Source organism: Typopeltis vanoorti, chromosome 16 (assembly GCF_054136105.1).
Source record: "Typopeltis vanoorti isolate ZY-2024b chromosome 16, IOZ_Tvanoo_1.0, whole genome shotgun sequence".
Lineage (NCBI taxonomy): Eukaryota > Metazoa > Arthropoda > Arachnida > Uropygi > Thelyphonidae > Typopeltis > Typopeltis vanoorti.
The window spans coordinates 105,932,501-105,947,995 of NC_143564.1; the positions used below are offsets into that span (position 1 = coordinate 105,932,501).

The 15,495-nt window shown below is 35.9% G+C and overlaps 1 protein-coding gene across 2 annotated transcripts in view; it reads left to right on the top strand.

Annotated features, from left to right (window-relative positions):
• Positions 1-15,495, top strand: part of Pi3K59F (phosphatidylinositol 3-kinase 59F) — a 586,771-nt gene that overhangs the window by 416,251 nt on the left and 155,025 nt on the right. The window contains exon 17 of one of the 2 annotated variants that reach the window (XM_090405919.1): positions 768-824. The exons of the other annotated variant lie outside the window; for it this stretch is intronic. Coding sequence (XP_090262045.1) covers positions 768-824 — 57 coding nt within the window. The remainder of the gene's footprint in view (positions 1-767; positions 825-15,495) is intronic. 2 annotated transcript variants of the gene reach the window in all.

The following is a 15,495-nucleotide window of genomic DNA, read 5'->3' on the forward strand; positions in this document are numbered from 1 at the left end:
GTGTGTGTATATATATATATTTATGTGTATATATATATTATATTTATGTGTATATGTGTGTGTATATATATATATATTTATGTGTATATATATATTATATTTATGTGTATATATATATTATATTTATGTGTATATATATATTATATTTATGTGTATATGTGTGTGTATATATATATATATATTATATTTATGTGTATATGTGTGTATATATATATATTTATGTGTATATATATATATTATATTTATGTGTATATGTGTATATATATATATTATATTTATGTGTATATGTGTATATATATATATTATATTTATGTGTATATGTGTGTATATATATATTATATTTATGTGTATATGTGTGTATATATATATTATATTTATGTGTTTATGTGTGTGTATATATATATATTATGTGTATGTGTATATGTGTGTATACAGGTAACCCTCGTATAACACGGTACTTATACAACATGGATTTGATATAACATGGTCTACAAATTGTAGTAATCTTTGTTGAACTCGGTACTTATACAACTCGGTTTCAATATGACAGTCATTCAAATTGTAGTAAAGCTTTATCTTTTCGTATATTTTTCAACGTGCGACTTAAAAATCAAATTTTCTCTTAGTTAAATCTGTGTCTGCCCTATCTCGCATGTAGTTATAAGTAGCAAATTTATATTAGGGGAAATAGCCTTTAGCACACATGTATGTCAATTGTTTACCTTATAAAGTGTTTATTGTTGAAAATTGTCTTCGTTTTTTGCTAGGAAAGCACATTAAAAATCATAAGCGTGTTTATCTCAAGCAGAGCACTTTATCTTTTGGTGAGTTGCATACAATATGTAATGCTTTTTTATGTAAAAAAATTTATTTTTATAGTAATGGCCACTTAGAGCACTTTGTGATATGGTTGAAAGCGAAATTAGTGAATTAATTGATGGAGAAATATATTTAAATGAGGAGGAACTGGTACAATTAATAGATGACATCGAACCAAATGAAAAAAAAATGGAAAGTTCTGCCAAAGATTCTGATAGCAATGAATCCATAAAGAATTCAATTTAAAGAAATTAGCAGAAGGATTGAACTTGGCAAAAAAAAAAGTTATTTTATGGATAATGATCTCTTAATGGAGTGCTCCAGAAAATGTATGACACAATTGGATATTTGTTTAGCTCTGTATTATGAACGTAATTAAAAATTGCAAAATAGTGGTAAGCAAGGTCTTATTACTGACTTGATAGCTAAACCAGCTGAAATATGCAATGAGAATTATACAAATGATATCCAAGAGATATCAAGTGATGAAGACGTCTGGCCACTTGTAAATAAAGAACATCTACTAATGTTAGTTTTGAAGACAGTGACGTCAATTAAAATATACACTTTATTTTATTTTGCCTTAGCATTTATGTATTATGTGCAATGAAGTTTACGTACAATTTATAATTTTTTTATAATTTTATACTATGTATTTGTTTCATAGTTTATATATTTTCTTAACTTACATGAATTACTTTAATTAAATAAAAATATATTTTTGTTGGATATGTTATTGTTTATATAATCTTTAAAAAAACGATTTCAGAATTTAACCCTATTTTTTTTTTGTGATCTGAGTCTCTCATAACAGATTTATATAACGCACCATTTCTATGGAACCTAACATTTGCGTTATACGAGCGTTACCTGTCTATGTGTATACAGTTATCCTTCGAATTACGTCCTTTCGAAGATACATCCGTGATCCCATAATGGAATAGATAACATTTTTTACTATACCTTCAAACAAGGTGCATGCGAGCGTAAAGTAAAAAGATTTTTATTTATCAACAATCCAGTGGAAACAGTGCATTCAGTGGCAACCACTCTCTGCTGTCAGCACTTGGCTTCAACAGTTCCTCTGTTGATTTTGTGTTTGAAAAATATGTTATTTGTGTATTTATCGTTAAATTTTTTGCGATATTTTGTGCAACATGGCCCCTACACGCCCAATCAAGAAACCTAGTGAAGAATTACAGAAAAAGAAGTGAGCAATTGATCTTGAAATGAAGTTGCAAGTTCAGCGATAGTGATAAAGCAACGACAAGGTCTTATCACTGATTTGAAAAGCTACTTTCATCATGCATAGAGGACCTGAACCAAAACCGTATACCGCTTAGCACTATGACCATAACTACTAAGGCACTAAGTCTCTTCAACATGTTGAAGAATAAAGCAGGACCCGATTATGACTATGAATTCAACGCTTCTTCCGGTTTGTTCATCTGATTCAAACAGCGTTTTGCACTGCATAATGTGAAAATATGTGGTAAATTTTTAAGTTCCAATGAGAAGGCTGCCAAGGAGTTTGTGGAGAAAGTGGATAAAATTATTACGGAGGAAGATTATTTGCCACAGCAAATATTTAATATGGATGACGCCGCGTTGTTTCGGAATAAAATGCCCTAACAGACAATTCATCCACAAAATTCTAAACTCTATGCCTGTTGCAGACCTCTTAAAGACCATATTACGATTCTGTTAGGGGTAATGTGACTGGATATAAACTGAAACCATTTCTGATATGGCACAGTGAGAATCCACGAGCCTTCAAAAACATTAGGAAACATATTCTTCCAGTTCGTAGGTGGAGATATAAGAAGTCATGAATGACTCAAAAATTGTTTGCGGGATGCCTTTATCAACTGTTATACGAATGAAATGGAAAGCTATTGTGTGAAAGAAAATGTAGAGTTTAAATAAAATTTTATTAATTCTAGATGATGCTCCAGGTCATCTGTCTTATATTGGTGATCTTCACCAAGTTCAAGGTCATGTTTCTCCCTCCAAATGCTACTTCATTGATCCAGCTGATGGATATGGGATTTCTATTGGTGTTTAAGATTTATTATCTACAGTGACCTTTTTCACAAGGAATTTCTGCCACTGAAGGAAATGACCAGACTCTCCTGTAATTCTGGAAAGCATTCATTATTTAACATAAATTTTAAAAGAGGTATACCGTGAGTAGACATATCGATACAAAAGGACATGATTTTGCCGTTACGCCGAATTAGGTGCCACTTATGGATTTTTTTCATAACATAGACAGGGGTATTCAATCCTCATCCCAAAAAACAGTCAACAGATTACGTTTTGAATGTGTAAAAATTCTTTTTAATGCTAAGCCTCCTTGTCCTAATCTTTCTTACTCTGAGTTTAAAGCATTGAAATCGCTGAAGAATAACAATAATTTAATTATTACGAAAGCTGATAAAGGAAGGCTGTAGTGATTCAAGATAGGAAGGAATATGAGAGAAAAATGTCTCTTTTACTTTGCGACTGTTCAACTTATAGGCCTCTTACATCGGATCCTAACCGGAGTTAATTGAAGAGACTTATTTCTCTTATAGATAATGTATCTACATGGAATGAACATCAAAAGAGAAAACTTAAAACCTTCTTTGGTCATCCAACTAGATTGTATGGTCTTCCAAAAGTTCATAAACCAGGCATTCCGTTAAGACTTGTAGATTGTTCAACTTATAGGCCTCTTACATCGGATCCTAACCGGAGTCAATTGAAGAGACTTAATTCTTTTATAGATAATGTATCTACATGGAATGAAGATCAAAAGAAAAAACTTAAAACCTTCTTCGGTCATCCACCTAGATTGTATGGTCTTCCAAAAGTTCATAAACCAGGCATTCCGTTAAGACCAGTCGTAGATTGTATAGGTTGCCCCACTTACAAAATCTCAAAATTTTTATCAAATTTACTCTCCTCTACAACTAGAAGAACTGATACTTATATAAAAAATACTTTGGATTTCAAAAATAAAATTTCAGATCTTCATTGGATGTTTCTGATATCATGATCAATTTAGATGTTGTTTCTTTATTTACAAATGTGCCTCTTTCAGAAAGCATTGAATTACTACAACAGGAATTTCCTTCAGACATTGTAAATGTATTTGATTTTGTAATAAATTCTGGTTATTTTTCCTTTAAAAATAAGTTGTATCAACAAATTGAAGGAACAGCAATCGGTAATCCTCTTTCTCCTGCTATCTCCAATTTCTTTATGGAACATTTTGAACAACGTATATTTGACAACATTTCTCCCAGACCTACTCATTGGTTCAGATATGTCGATGACATTTTTGCTGTATGGAATGGCTCTTCGGATGAACTTCAACAATTTCTTACTAAGTTAAATGCACTTCATCCTAGGATCAAGTTTACCCTAGAAGTAGAATCAAATAAGCAGTTAGCCATGTTAGATCTTCTATTTCTTTGCCAACCAGATGGTAACCTACATTTCTCAGTTTATAGAAAGAAGACTCATACAGGCCATTATATCCATGCAGAATCTCATCACCATCCCAGTCAAAAGGCAGGAACTATAAAAACACTGGTTCATCGGGCCCACTCCTTTTGTTCTTCAGACAATCTCTTACAGAAAGAACTATAATATATAACTTCTTCCTTTCTGTCTAATGGTTATAAGAATTGCTTCATTAAAAGAACTTTGAGTAGTTTAATATGTCTTCCTCTTCAAACACAGAAGAAATAACGCGCATTCCTATCCCTTATGTACAAGGCATCAGTGAACATATTACAAAAGTTTTAAAACCACCGAATATTTTTGTTGCCTTTCGACCGTTTAGAAAAATCTCCACCTTTCTCACTTCTCCTAAGGACAAGCTTCCACATCTTAATCATCCAGATGTCTACCAGATTCCGTGCTCTTGTGGATTATCTTATTTCGGACAAATGGGAAGATCTGCCTCTGTTCGGCTAGAAGAACACCAATCTTATATTGAATACTTTAAACCTGAAAAGTCTGGACTTGCAGAACATGCCATCTTCACTAGACATAGAGTTCATTGGAGAAAGACAAGAGTTCTTCACAAAAGTCAGTTCCTCATGGAACGCCTTTATAAAGAAACATGTGAAACTCTACTTCATTCTCCTAACTTAAACAGATCCGACGGCTTACATCTATCTCATTTATGGGAGATAGTACTTTACAAATCAGCTAATCTTTCCTAACTTTTTATTGTATTGATTTTTTTTTTTTTAAAGGAAATTTATTGACCTTTGTTATCTTACACCAGCTACTTAGGTGGTGCATTTTATAATTGTCAGTTATTGTTTAATTTGAGCTTAATATGTACAGAAGATGCCTGTGACACACAGGCGAAAATTATACTATTAAATAATCTTTGTACGTGAGTTTTTTTCCATTATTAATTTTGTATCAATATTTAACATGCTATTAAAAAATATTGCTATAGTTTGGGATGCAGTGACCTCTCAATGTATGAGGCATATGGAAAGAGACATTAAAAAGGTTTGTGCACGATTTTGTAAGTTTTGAAAAAAAAATTAACACCTTTGTAAATTGAGTGAAGAAATAGTGGGCCTAGCAAACAACCCAAATCTCGAAGTGAATGACAACAACAAATTTCAACTCACAAGAATTGTCCCCGAAGAGTTGGCCAAAGAATTGGTCAACTGGAGGAACAATGTGTTGCAGAAGAGAAAGAACAAGAAAAGGAAGAGGAAAAGAGAAACAAGGAGAGGTAGTTAAACAATTCACAGTGAAGGGTCTTGCAGAAATGTTTTCTGATGTTCTCAAAATAGACGCTACTTATTAGTACAAAGGAAAGTACATGTTGCGTTTGCTTGCTATGAACAAATATATGATGAAAAGAAGAAGAGGAATAAAAAAACAAAGGTTACACCCGAAAAGCTGCAGCCTGGTCCTTCACATAAGGAAGGTAATGAAGATGTGATTGTGGAGGAAGATTTGGTGAATATTCTCCTTTTTATAGTTGCAGTAAGGCACAGTACAATTTTATGATAAGGTTTAAAATTTAAAATGACAGCATATTGATTATTACGTCCTGCCTCATGGAATGGAACCCGGGCAGAAGTCGAGGGATGACTGTATGTGTGTATATATATATATATATATATATATATATATATATATATATATATATATATATATATATATTTATATCAGGGGCGAATATTCCAGGTGTGCAGTGCTCATCCACGAAATATCAGTATCACCTATATTATATTTTTTCATTTATTCCTGTTAGTCTCCCCTGATTGTTTGCAGACTTTACATTATTTTTAAAATTACACCCAATGTACTAATGCTTCATTGCTCTCTTCACGAGGATAATGAAGCATTAGTTCTTCTTGAAAGTTTTCTGTGTCGCGCTCCCAAATTAGGAAAATGTCATCCATGTAACGTAGCCAGATTTTGGGTTTTCAGTGTCACTGAGGAAATGGCCTTTACCTCAAAATCTTCCAGAAAAACGTTGGCTAGCACCGGAGACAATGGGCTACCCATTGCCAAACCCCGTTGTTCTGTTTGTAGATCTTGTCTTCAAATAAGAAGTAGCCTGAATCCACACAATGCACAAGTAAGGCGAAATCTTTTTAGATAACTTGTTCTTTAAAAGACTAAGGACTTGGTTGGAACATTGGTGAATAGTGAAACTATGTCGAAGCTTACCATTCTGTCTGCTTTGTTAAGTTGGATATTCTTGATCTTCCAGACAAAATCAGCTGAGTTCTTGATATATGAAAAGGATTTTCCTGTGAGATGTTTCATGGAGGAAGCAAGAGATTGTATGTAGGGAGGTCAATGCCTTCAGCTATTAGTCTAAGAGGAGTGTTTTCTTTGTGGATCTTTGGAAGGCCATATAAATGGGGAATAAGTGGATGAAGAGAGCGGAGCGATAGCAGATATTCCTAGGTAATTTTGAGGTGGATTTGAGGAGATTATTTGTCTGGTTATGTAGTTCTCTCTCGTGGAGTCTCTTTGAAGTTCAGAGGAAGTATTACGATCTAATAATTCACGGATCTTGAGGCGATAATTGGTTCTATTCAGGATGACAGTGGCATTCCCTTTGTGAGCTGGCAAAATGATGTTATCTTTATTATTCCGCAGTTGATGAATAGCTTTTCTCTCTGAACGGGAGACGTTATCAATGGAAGTTCTATCTACTGTTGTTGATTGCAAATATAGCTTCTATCCTAAGTAAGTTTGTGTCCTTGGTTGGTAGAATGGAGGCAGCTTTTTCTATTTTCTTAATTAAAAGTTCTTTAGGAATAGATCTAGGTGAAGGTATGAAATTAAGCCCTTTGGAGAGTACATTTATTTCTGCCGTTGTAAGAATATGTGAAGATTTATTAATGACAACATTGTTAAGAGTGTGTGTGTGTGTGTGTGTGTGAAGCAATTATTAGAGGATAAACAGTCTTGCATACATTTGATGAAATCAAATTTTCTAAACATTTTATATCTATTGATATTTTGGGTTCTGGCAGCAAAAAGTGCACTAATAGATTTAGTCGCATTCCAAGATATATTGTCTAAGGAAAACTCTAGGCTGATTTGTAACATACCTTTTTTCGAGAAGAAAGAAGCTAAACTCTGTTTGGTATCCAAAATCCTTTCTGCTAAAAGTTCTAGTTTGGCCATAAGATAAATAATATGTGCTCGTTTTGTATGGATGGACTCTTTAAATTTTAAGATCTTAGGGATGATTGAATGGAACTTATATCTTTACGGTTAGCGAAATCTTTAATCATCTCGTCATAATCAGTTTTCATTGCCAGGTCAAGTTCTATTGATAGCAAAGCTAGGTCGTTTAATCTTTCCTACTGAAGCTCTTTATTGCTGAAAGTTCACTAAACGCCCTTTCACCTTCGGCAACTGTTACTGGTATTGTGCAAAAAATTCTGATGGAAGTACATATTTCGGGAAAAACACCGTGAAGTTGAAATTTATAAATGGTATTTAATAAATCTAGTCCTGGTATAACATCTTTAAACGTGGCATTATAAATCTTTTTTATGTGATAGATTTCATCTTTCACTGATGTTGTTAAGTCTTTCGAATATTTATTTATTAAAATTATTGCACGAGTCAGAAATTTCTTGATGATTCATTGTTTGAAAATTTAATATTGGTGAAAATAAATTCTGAATGTATTTTAAAGATGTGAAACGCATGCGAAGTTGCGAAATAATTGTATCCAGTATAACAAAATATACAGTTCTTTTAAAATGTCCTTGTGTATCATCCCCATCTGCACTTTCTTCATCTGCTAGCTTTATTCTCTTCGCTTTCAACCGTTTTTCGACATTTGGGGTTATATCCAATTGAATTGCAACAAGTGTAGCTTCAGAGAGAACATCTTGCCACTTATTTCTAAAATGTTCAAGTTCTTTCAGAAGAGACTCAACATTTGCTGCTGCAATATCAATCGATATGGTACTAGATTGCAGTATTTTATTTTGTTTGTCAATTGAAGCTAAAATTTTAAACCAAATTTTTGCAAAAAGTATTGCTTTGAAACTTGGAAAATATCATTTTAGAGTAACAGTTTCAGAATGACCTTCATTTGATAATTTCCTAGTCAAAATTACATCCTCTAAAGCTTTTTAAACACTTGGAAGCTTCTGAGCAACCGGTCTAACCGCATCGATTCTACAATTCCAGCGAGTTTGAGATAGACCATGAAGAGAACAGCCAGTTTTTTCCTAATAAAATTTGCCATCTCATTGGGCTTGAGCTAAAAAATGCAAATAAACACTCCAAGTTTCCAAAATATATTGTACTTGCCGATTTACATCACTAAAGAAATCTAGCCAAGTAGCTGGATCTTTGTAATTTATAACTTCGGTAGCTTCTAAGTTGGTAGTCGCTTCAGCTTCACCTCCAGTTGAAGTAAATTCTTCATATATTAAATCATTGTTACCAACTGCATCGGTTGTAGTGCTGATTGTTGCTTCAATTCCAGGGTCCAAGCAACTTTTTTTCTTTATCTTGAAGGTTTAAATTGTCCCTAGTGCCTATTTCAGTGTTCACTTCAGACTTAGTTGCTGCAGGTCCAGGTGAAGAAGATTCTTTATTACTTTTGTCAGCAGTTAAACTGTTAGCACATTGTTTACTTGAAATTTCAATATCTTGGTGTTCTTCCGTCTTCAAATATTTCAATAGTAAATGCTTGTTTTTTTAAATCTTTTGCCTTCTCACGACCCCTTTTCTCCTTTCATTTTTGATTTCCAGATTTATGATGATACATTTCTGTTGGTCAAATTTTTATTATTAAAAATATAATTTTAATAATTAAAAAATCAAATTAATAAGTATACATAATTTCATTTTTTTAGTGCACGGCCTACACTATACAGTTGCACACTTTACAAACAACAAAACCTTCGTCTATCAGCATAATAGACTAGCTAGTGCAGCCAACTGCAAAACAACCTTGCACCAACGCCTATTGACATCATCACCCACTATAACTACAGCGATCCGTGCTGAGAGAATCAGTGTCTTCCGGACACTCATGGCGAGCTAAAGAGCATAGGCGTCTGTCTAATACAAAACACAGTATCGTTCTCGATATGCCATTATTATTTATCATTGTCGTATTATTACGAGAATTAAAACCATGCATTATAAACATAGTTATGTGACATGTCAGGGCCTGATGGTCAGGCCCTTTTCGATGCCGTGCCTGTGACAAAAGTCTCAGATGTTAGCACCTCTTGGCGACCCTGCCTATGGTAATACATAATTGGTCAAAATTTAAAGTAATGAATAATATATATGTATAAAAGTTAAGTTAAGCAATACAGTATTTACATATAAACAAATTTACAGTCAAATGTGTTTGTACAAATTAATTCTTTGTAAAGAATTAAAAACATCATGCAATCTGCATGAGTGTATATTACATGTTAGATAGTTGAAAATTTCATTCCTCTCTCGTGTGAAGTGTTGGCACTCTATCAGAACACGAAATAGTGAGATGCGTATTGCAATTTTCACATATGGGAGGGTCATCAGCCCTCAGTAAATAAGAATGCATAAGGTGACTGTGATCTATGCGGAGCCTAGCAAGAACAACTTCTTCCCTTCTCTTTGTAAGTTGACTAGAATGCCAGTGCTTAATTTCAGGTTAATGTCATAATTTATTTGTCAATGCTTCCTGCTATGATGACCCCCACTGAGCAATTAGCTTTGATCTTATAAGCTGTCTGTAGTCTGTTTATGGTACTGAGATTATAACAGATTTGAGATAATAATGTCAGGAAACACAGCAGCACAGCCAACAGAGGTATTAGTTCTTCAACCATTAGTATAGATGGGCAAGAAATCAGTGTGTGCTGCTCTGTGTGCATTAAACAATTGCAGGTAGATGGATTTTAACAAAATCATCATGTAAGTCTGCTAGAGGTGGAGGGGAAGCACCGTCAAGGATGGTTTTGGCACATTGCCCTCTATTCTTTTTATAGAGGGCCTGCATAGCTGCATAAGCCCTCATCCTCTGCTTCCTATTTGACAAAGTCATTGTAGAATGAGATGTAAGCTGATGTTGACGAGGCATCAAGTATTCAAACATTTCAGCATGGAGGTAGTCATTTAACTGATCTGTGATATCCATTCCCAGAAGGTGAGTCTGGATGAGAGATTTAAGAATATGATGGTTATATTCCAGAAGAAGAGGATCATCTAGAGATGATGTCAGTCTGAGAATCAAAGCCTCTTCTTCAACAGCAGGATGATGGCTGGAAGATGGAGAGGCAGGGACAGGAGATAGGGAGATATTACTTGTCCCTATCTGTGGTGCATAGGCTGCCAATTCTTGAACTAAGGCTTTGTAACTGGCTTTCTGTCTATGACACTTGATGGGATCCAAAGATCTTAATGGGAACACCTTAAATAAAGCCTCATTGATTTTCTTTATCCCTCGAGCCGTCAACTCGATCTCATGAGCAGCAAGGATCTTTTCTTCTTCGGCAGTCCTACGTGCTTTGACATGCTCCATTCTTATTGTAGCGTTGGCTTTGGCTGGATGTTTCGAGGTGCGATGCACTCCAAGGCCGACTGCGGTGGAGAATGCACGATCGCAGACCTGACATACTTAGTGTCTGAGATTTGGAACTCCTTGACCGCCGGAACAAGCATGATGAGAACTTGAAGAAATTGGTTGGAGTCCTTACAGAGCTTTCTTTTAACTTTCTTCCTGAGGACGCCACTGGGACGGGTGGCAGGATCACCTCCAAACAAGAAACAGACATCTGGAGTTGCACTTGACGAGTTTCCTGGCTCTGGCCTATAAGAGTCGGAGCCTTCATCTGATGAGTTATTGTAAGCGTGGAAACTTAACCCTACCAGAGCTGCTAACCCTGGAAGGGAGGAAGTGTAGCAGGCCAGTCAGGCACCCGAAGATGTCCAGGAATTGCCCCTAGGAGGCTGCCTACTGCTGCACTTGCGCAGTGTCTCAGGCAATGTGCAAGCCAAGACAACAACAACGCTTTCGATTCCCAAACCTTGCAGACTGAGATCCCCCATATACCACTTTTTGATATCTGTGAATCAGCCATCCTCTTATCCATGCTAATATTTTATAACCCAAATCCATTTTTATCCAGTTTATGCAACAGTCTTCCATGCTGTATTCTGTCAAAAGCCTTAGCAAAATCCAAAAGTATCAAGGGGAATGGTGTATCCATTCCCCTTGTCTAGTTCAATGTTAACATTGTTATAGAATGTGAGCAAGTTGCTAAAACATGACTTTCCCTTAGTAAACCCATGTTGTTCCTTGCAAACTAGAGATTCACTGTCAACTCATTCTGATTGCAAGCTGTAACCAATTTTTCCAAAATCTTCACTACCACTTCTGAGATACTAATTTGTCGATAGTTGGATACATTGGTCTTTACACCACTCTCGTGCAATGGCATTAACATACATTCTTTCCATTCCTGCGGAATCTTGCCTGTTCTGAGACTCATATTAAACATCCTGGTCAAAGGAATGGCCAGTTCAGCTGAACACTCTTTTAGCACACGTGCTGATATTCCATCAGTCCCTATTGTGAATTCTTATCCAATTTGTGCAATAGCTCTAATACCTCGACCTCGCACACCTGCGTTTCTTCATCTAGTGAAGAGGTAACAGTGAGCTCAGTGTTGCATTCACTGGGTTGAAAGCTTTTAATGAAATGGGCACTCATTAACTGAACAGACTCTTCTTGATTTAGAAGAGTTATTATTTGATATTCATTCTTTCTTTTACTTGCAGCATATTGATAGAATTCTTGTGGGTCTATGTGATAGAATTTAGCAATGCAGAGCCAGTTTCTTTTCATACTCAGACTTTGCTTTCCATGCAACAGTTGTGAGTACTCTAGCCTGCTGCTTATAACGTTCATAATGGGCATCATCCTTATGCAAATGGTATTCCTTCTGCATTGTCCTTTTCTTACGAATCTCTTGCTTAATAAGACTGCACATTTGAATCCTACTCTATTTATTCTTCAAACTCTTAGGACACATTCTGATATTGCATCATTTAAGTATATTTTAAATGTTTCCCATGCACTGTCAATATTCGATCCATCCAGCAACCGATCCCATTCCACTGAACTCGGTATACTCCTCAGTCGGTCATAATTTCCTGCTTTGTAGTTGAGACTCTTCGAATATCCCCACGTTAAGAAATCGAGACATGAAAGATCGGGTGATCGGGGGGGAGCATGGGATGGGATGGGATGGGACCACCGCACCCGATCCAAATGTGGCATTAATAGCCTCTAATTAAGTAGTCATGCACGATCCCCGCCCAGACATTGATGGCGAACCATTGCTGGTTCGACTGTGGATATGTACAATGGTGTTTCTGGGCTGCCCACAAATGCACATTATGGACATTGACTATGCCTTCACGTGAGAAAGTTGATTCATCCGTAAAGAGTACATGAGCAGAAAAATTGGGCTGTGCGACACTTAGTTGCAGGAACCACTGGGCGAAATCCATGTGCATGGGATAATCAACAGCTGTCAATGCCTGCACTCGCTGCAAGTGATAGGGGGTGTAGTCCTTCATGCAGTACTCACCAGACACTGTTCCGATGCACACCCAGACTCTGCACGGTGGATTGCGTGCTTGTACCTGGGTTATCTGTCACCATACACAAGATGTCCTCGCTCATAGCCGATGTTCTGACTGTCTGTGCTTGTCTGGCATCATGTCGAGTGACGTGGAAGTTGCCTGCCTCACACAGCTGATGGTGCAGTCGCGCAAACATTTTATGATCAGGCGCATAGGATATCGCTCACGGTAGTCTTTGTGCCTCTCTACCATTGCCCTCGGCTCCGGCATACATCAGGTGCATATCGACTTTTTCTACGTTCATAAACTGCTCCATCTTGTGTCCGGTCGATGCTGGGGTTTGGCCGATCCAGCACTTTTAAGCCGTGCTCCCTACCACCGGGCTGCGTTTGCGGCCGCATATTTTATTACTAACATTAGTGGTTTTGGTGTGTACTACCATCCCCTCACGTTTGGGGATGGAAGTGCACACCCTTTTACACTATTGGTCTCTTCATTATGGCGACTGGGAGGATTAAATAGGAATTTATGAGTAGTTTTTTGAGAATAACCATTTAGTTGAAAAGTAAATTAATAAAGAATTCAATTTTCTCAAGTCTACTTTTCAACTAAATGGTTATTCTCAAAAACCTACTGATAAATTCCTATTTAATCCTCTCAGTCACCATAATGAAGAGACCAATAGTGTAATAGATAATATTTCTATTCCATACATAAGCTCTGTCTCGCCCAAATTAGCCAAGGTTCTTAGAAAATACAACATAAGAAATTTATTTACCCCTTTTATTAAAATCCTCTCCCTAGAAACATACATCCAAAATCTAGATATCATAATCTTAAATATCCTGGTGTTACCAGATCTGGTGCAACTGTAACGTACCTTATTTTGGCCAAACAGAGAAGTCAATCGAGTTACGCATTGAGGAGTACAAGAGAGACGTCACTTAGAAGAGAACTCGAGCCAGTGTTTTGTCTAGTCCTGTTCTATTCTCAGTCAATTGTAATGAAGAAAACCCTAGCCATACAGTCCTGTGGGACAAGTCTAATAACATTTTCCATTGCCATGATGAATTAGAAAGAAGATAATAGAATCAAAGGAAATCATTCTCGATCCCCTACATCTCAACAACAACCCGAGGTACAACCTTTCAGACTGTCATTGTGCTGTGGTGAAATACTGGCATTCACGAGATGGTATACCCATGCATACGCCCAACAATGAAGCCAACGAGGGAACAATTTTGAATGCGCAGACAGACTTCAACGTTGAAATATATATACACTAATTTTCCGTGTTTACAGTTATTTCCTCCATGTTTTTTACTGGTTATTTCTTCTTTTTTAATGTGCACCTGAAGAAGGTTGATACAAGCTGAAACTAGTTGTGTAGTACTAATAAACTTTGTTTTCATTTCTCGCGGTTCTAGTCATTCAATCTTTTTATAAAAATATATAGATATGTATGAATATGTGTATATGTATGTATGAATATGTGTATTCCAAGAATTCGAAAAACAAATTAATTCTGTTATTGTAGTGGTACAGTGTTTCTTTATGGTGTTTTTTATGTTTGATTTTAATGTTCTTACGCCTGAAGAAGTCGGCACAACACGTTTCTTCGGAATGCCGACTTCTTCAGGCGTAAGAACATTAAAATCAAACATAAAAAACACCATAAAGAAACATTGTACCACTACAATAACAGACTATGAATTGGAATTAAGTTTTAACTGATGCTACAGTCTGGGCTAAAGTTCTATTGTTAGGCATATGCAAGCATGTGACTTCACAAGAGCGCCGGTATCCGATTGCAGAGCTATGTGAGTCTGCCAAACTATAATCATAAAGAAACATTGTACCACTACAATAACAGACTATGAATTGGAATTAAGTTTTAACTGATGCTACAGTCTGGGCTAAAGTTCTATTGTTAGGCATATGCAAGCATGTGACTTCACAAGAGCACCGGTATCCGATTGCAGAGCTATATGAGTCTGCCAAACTATAATCAAGGTTACTGTTTATGTGAGAATTGTCTAGGATAATTTCTTTGGATTCAACTGTGCGGCATTCTACTTCATCGTGGCATATATGAATGTTTGTTGCTGTATTCCAGTCTTTCATGTTGGCTGCCTTCATTATCTGAAGTTCAGTGAGAACATGACATGACTTGAGAGTGCGGTTGCTCTGGTTCTACTATAAGCGATGTCTCTCTGATGTTCTTCGAGATGCAGGAGGATGGACTTCTCAGTTTTGCCATAATATGTCTTCCCACAGTTACACATGATTTTATATACACCTAGAAACTGAAGATGGTTGTGAGCCTGTTTTGGTTGTCTTTGAATTGATCTGAGTTTAGGAAGAGTGGAAATGCACATTTTTATATTAAATTTTTTTCAAAATACTTCTTACTTTCTAGGAGAGCGAGCATTCAGTCATGTATACGCACGCACACACACACACACACACATATATATATATGTGTATGTGTGTTTATGTATGCATGTATATGTGGGTATGCATATATGTATATATATGTGTGGGTGGGTGTTTATATGTATATATATACATATG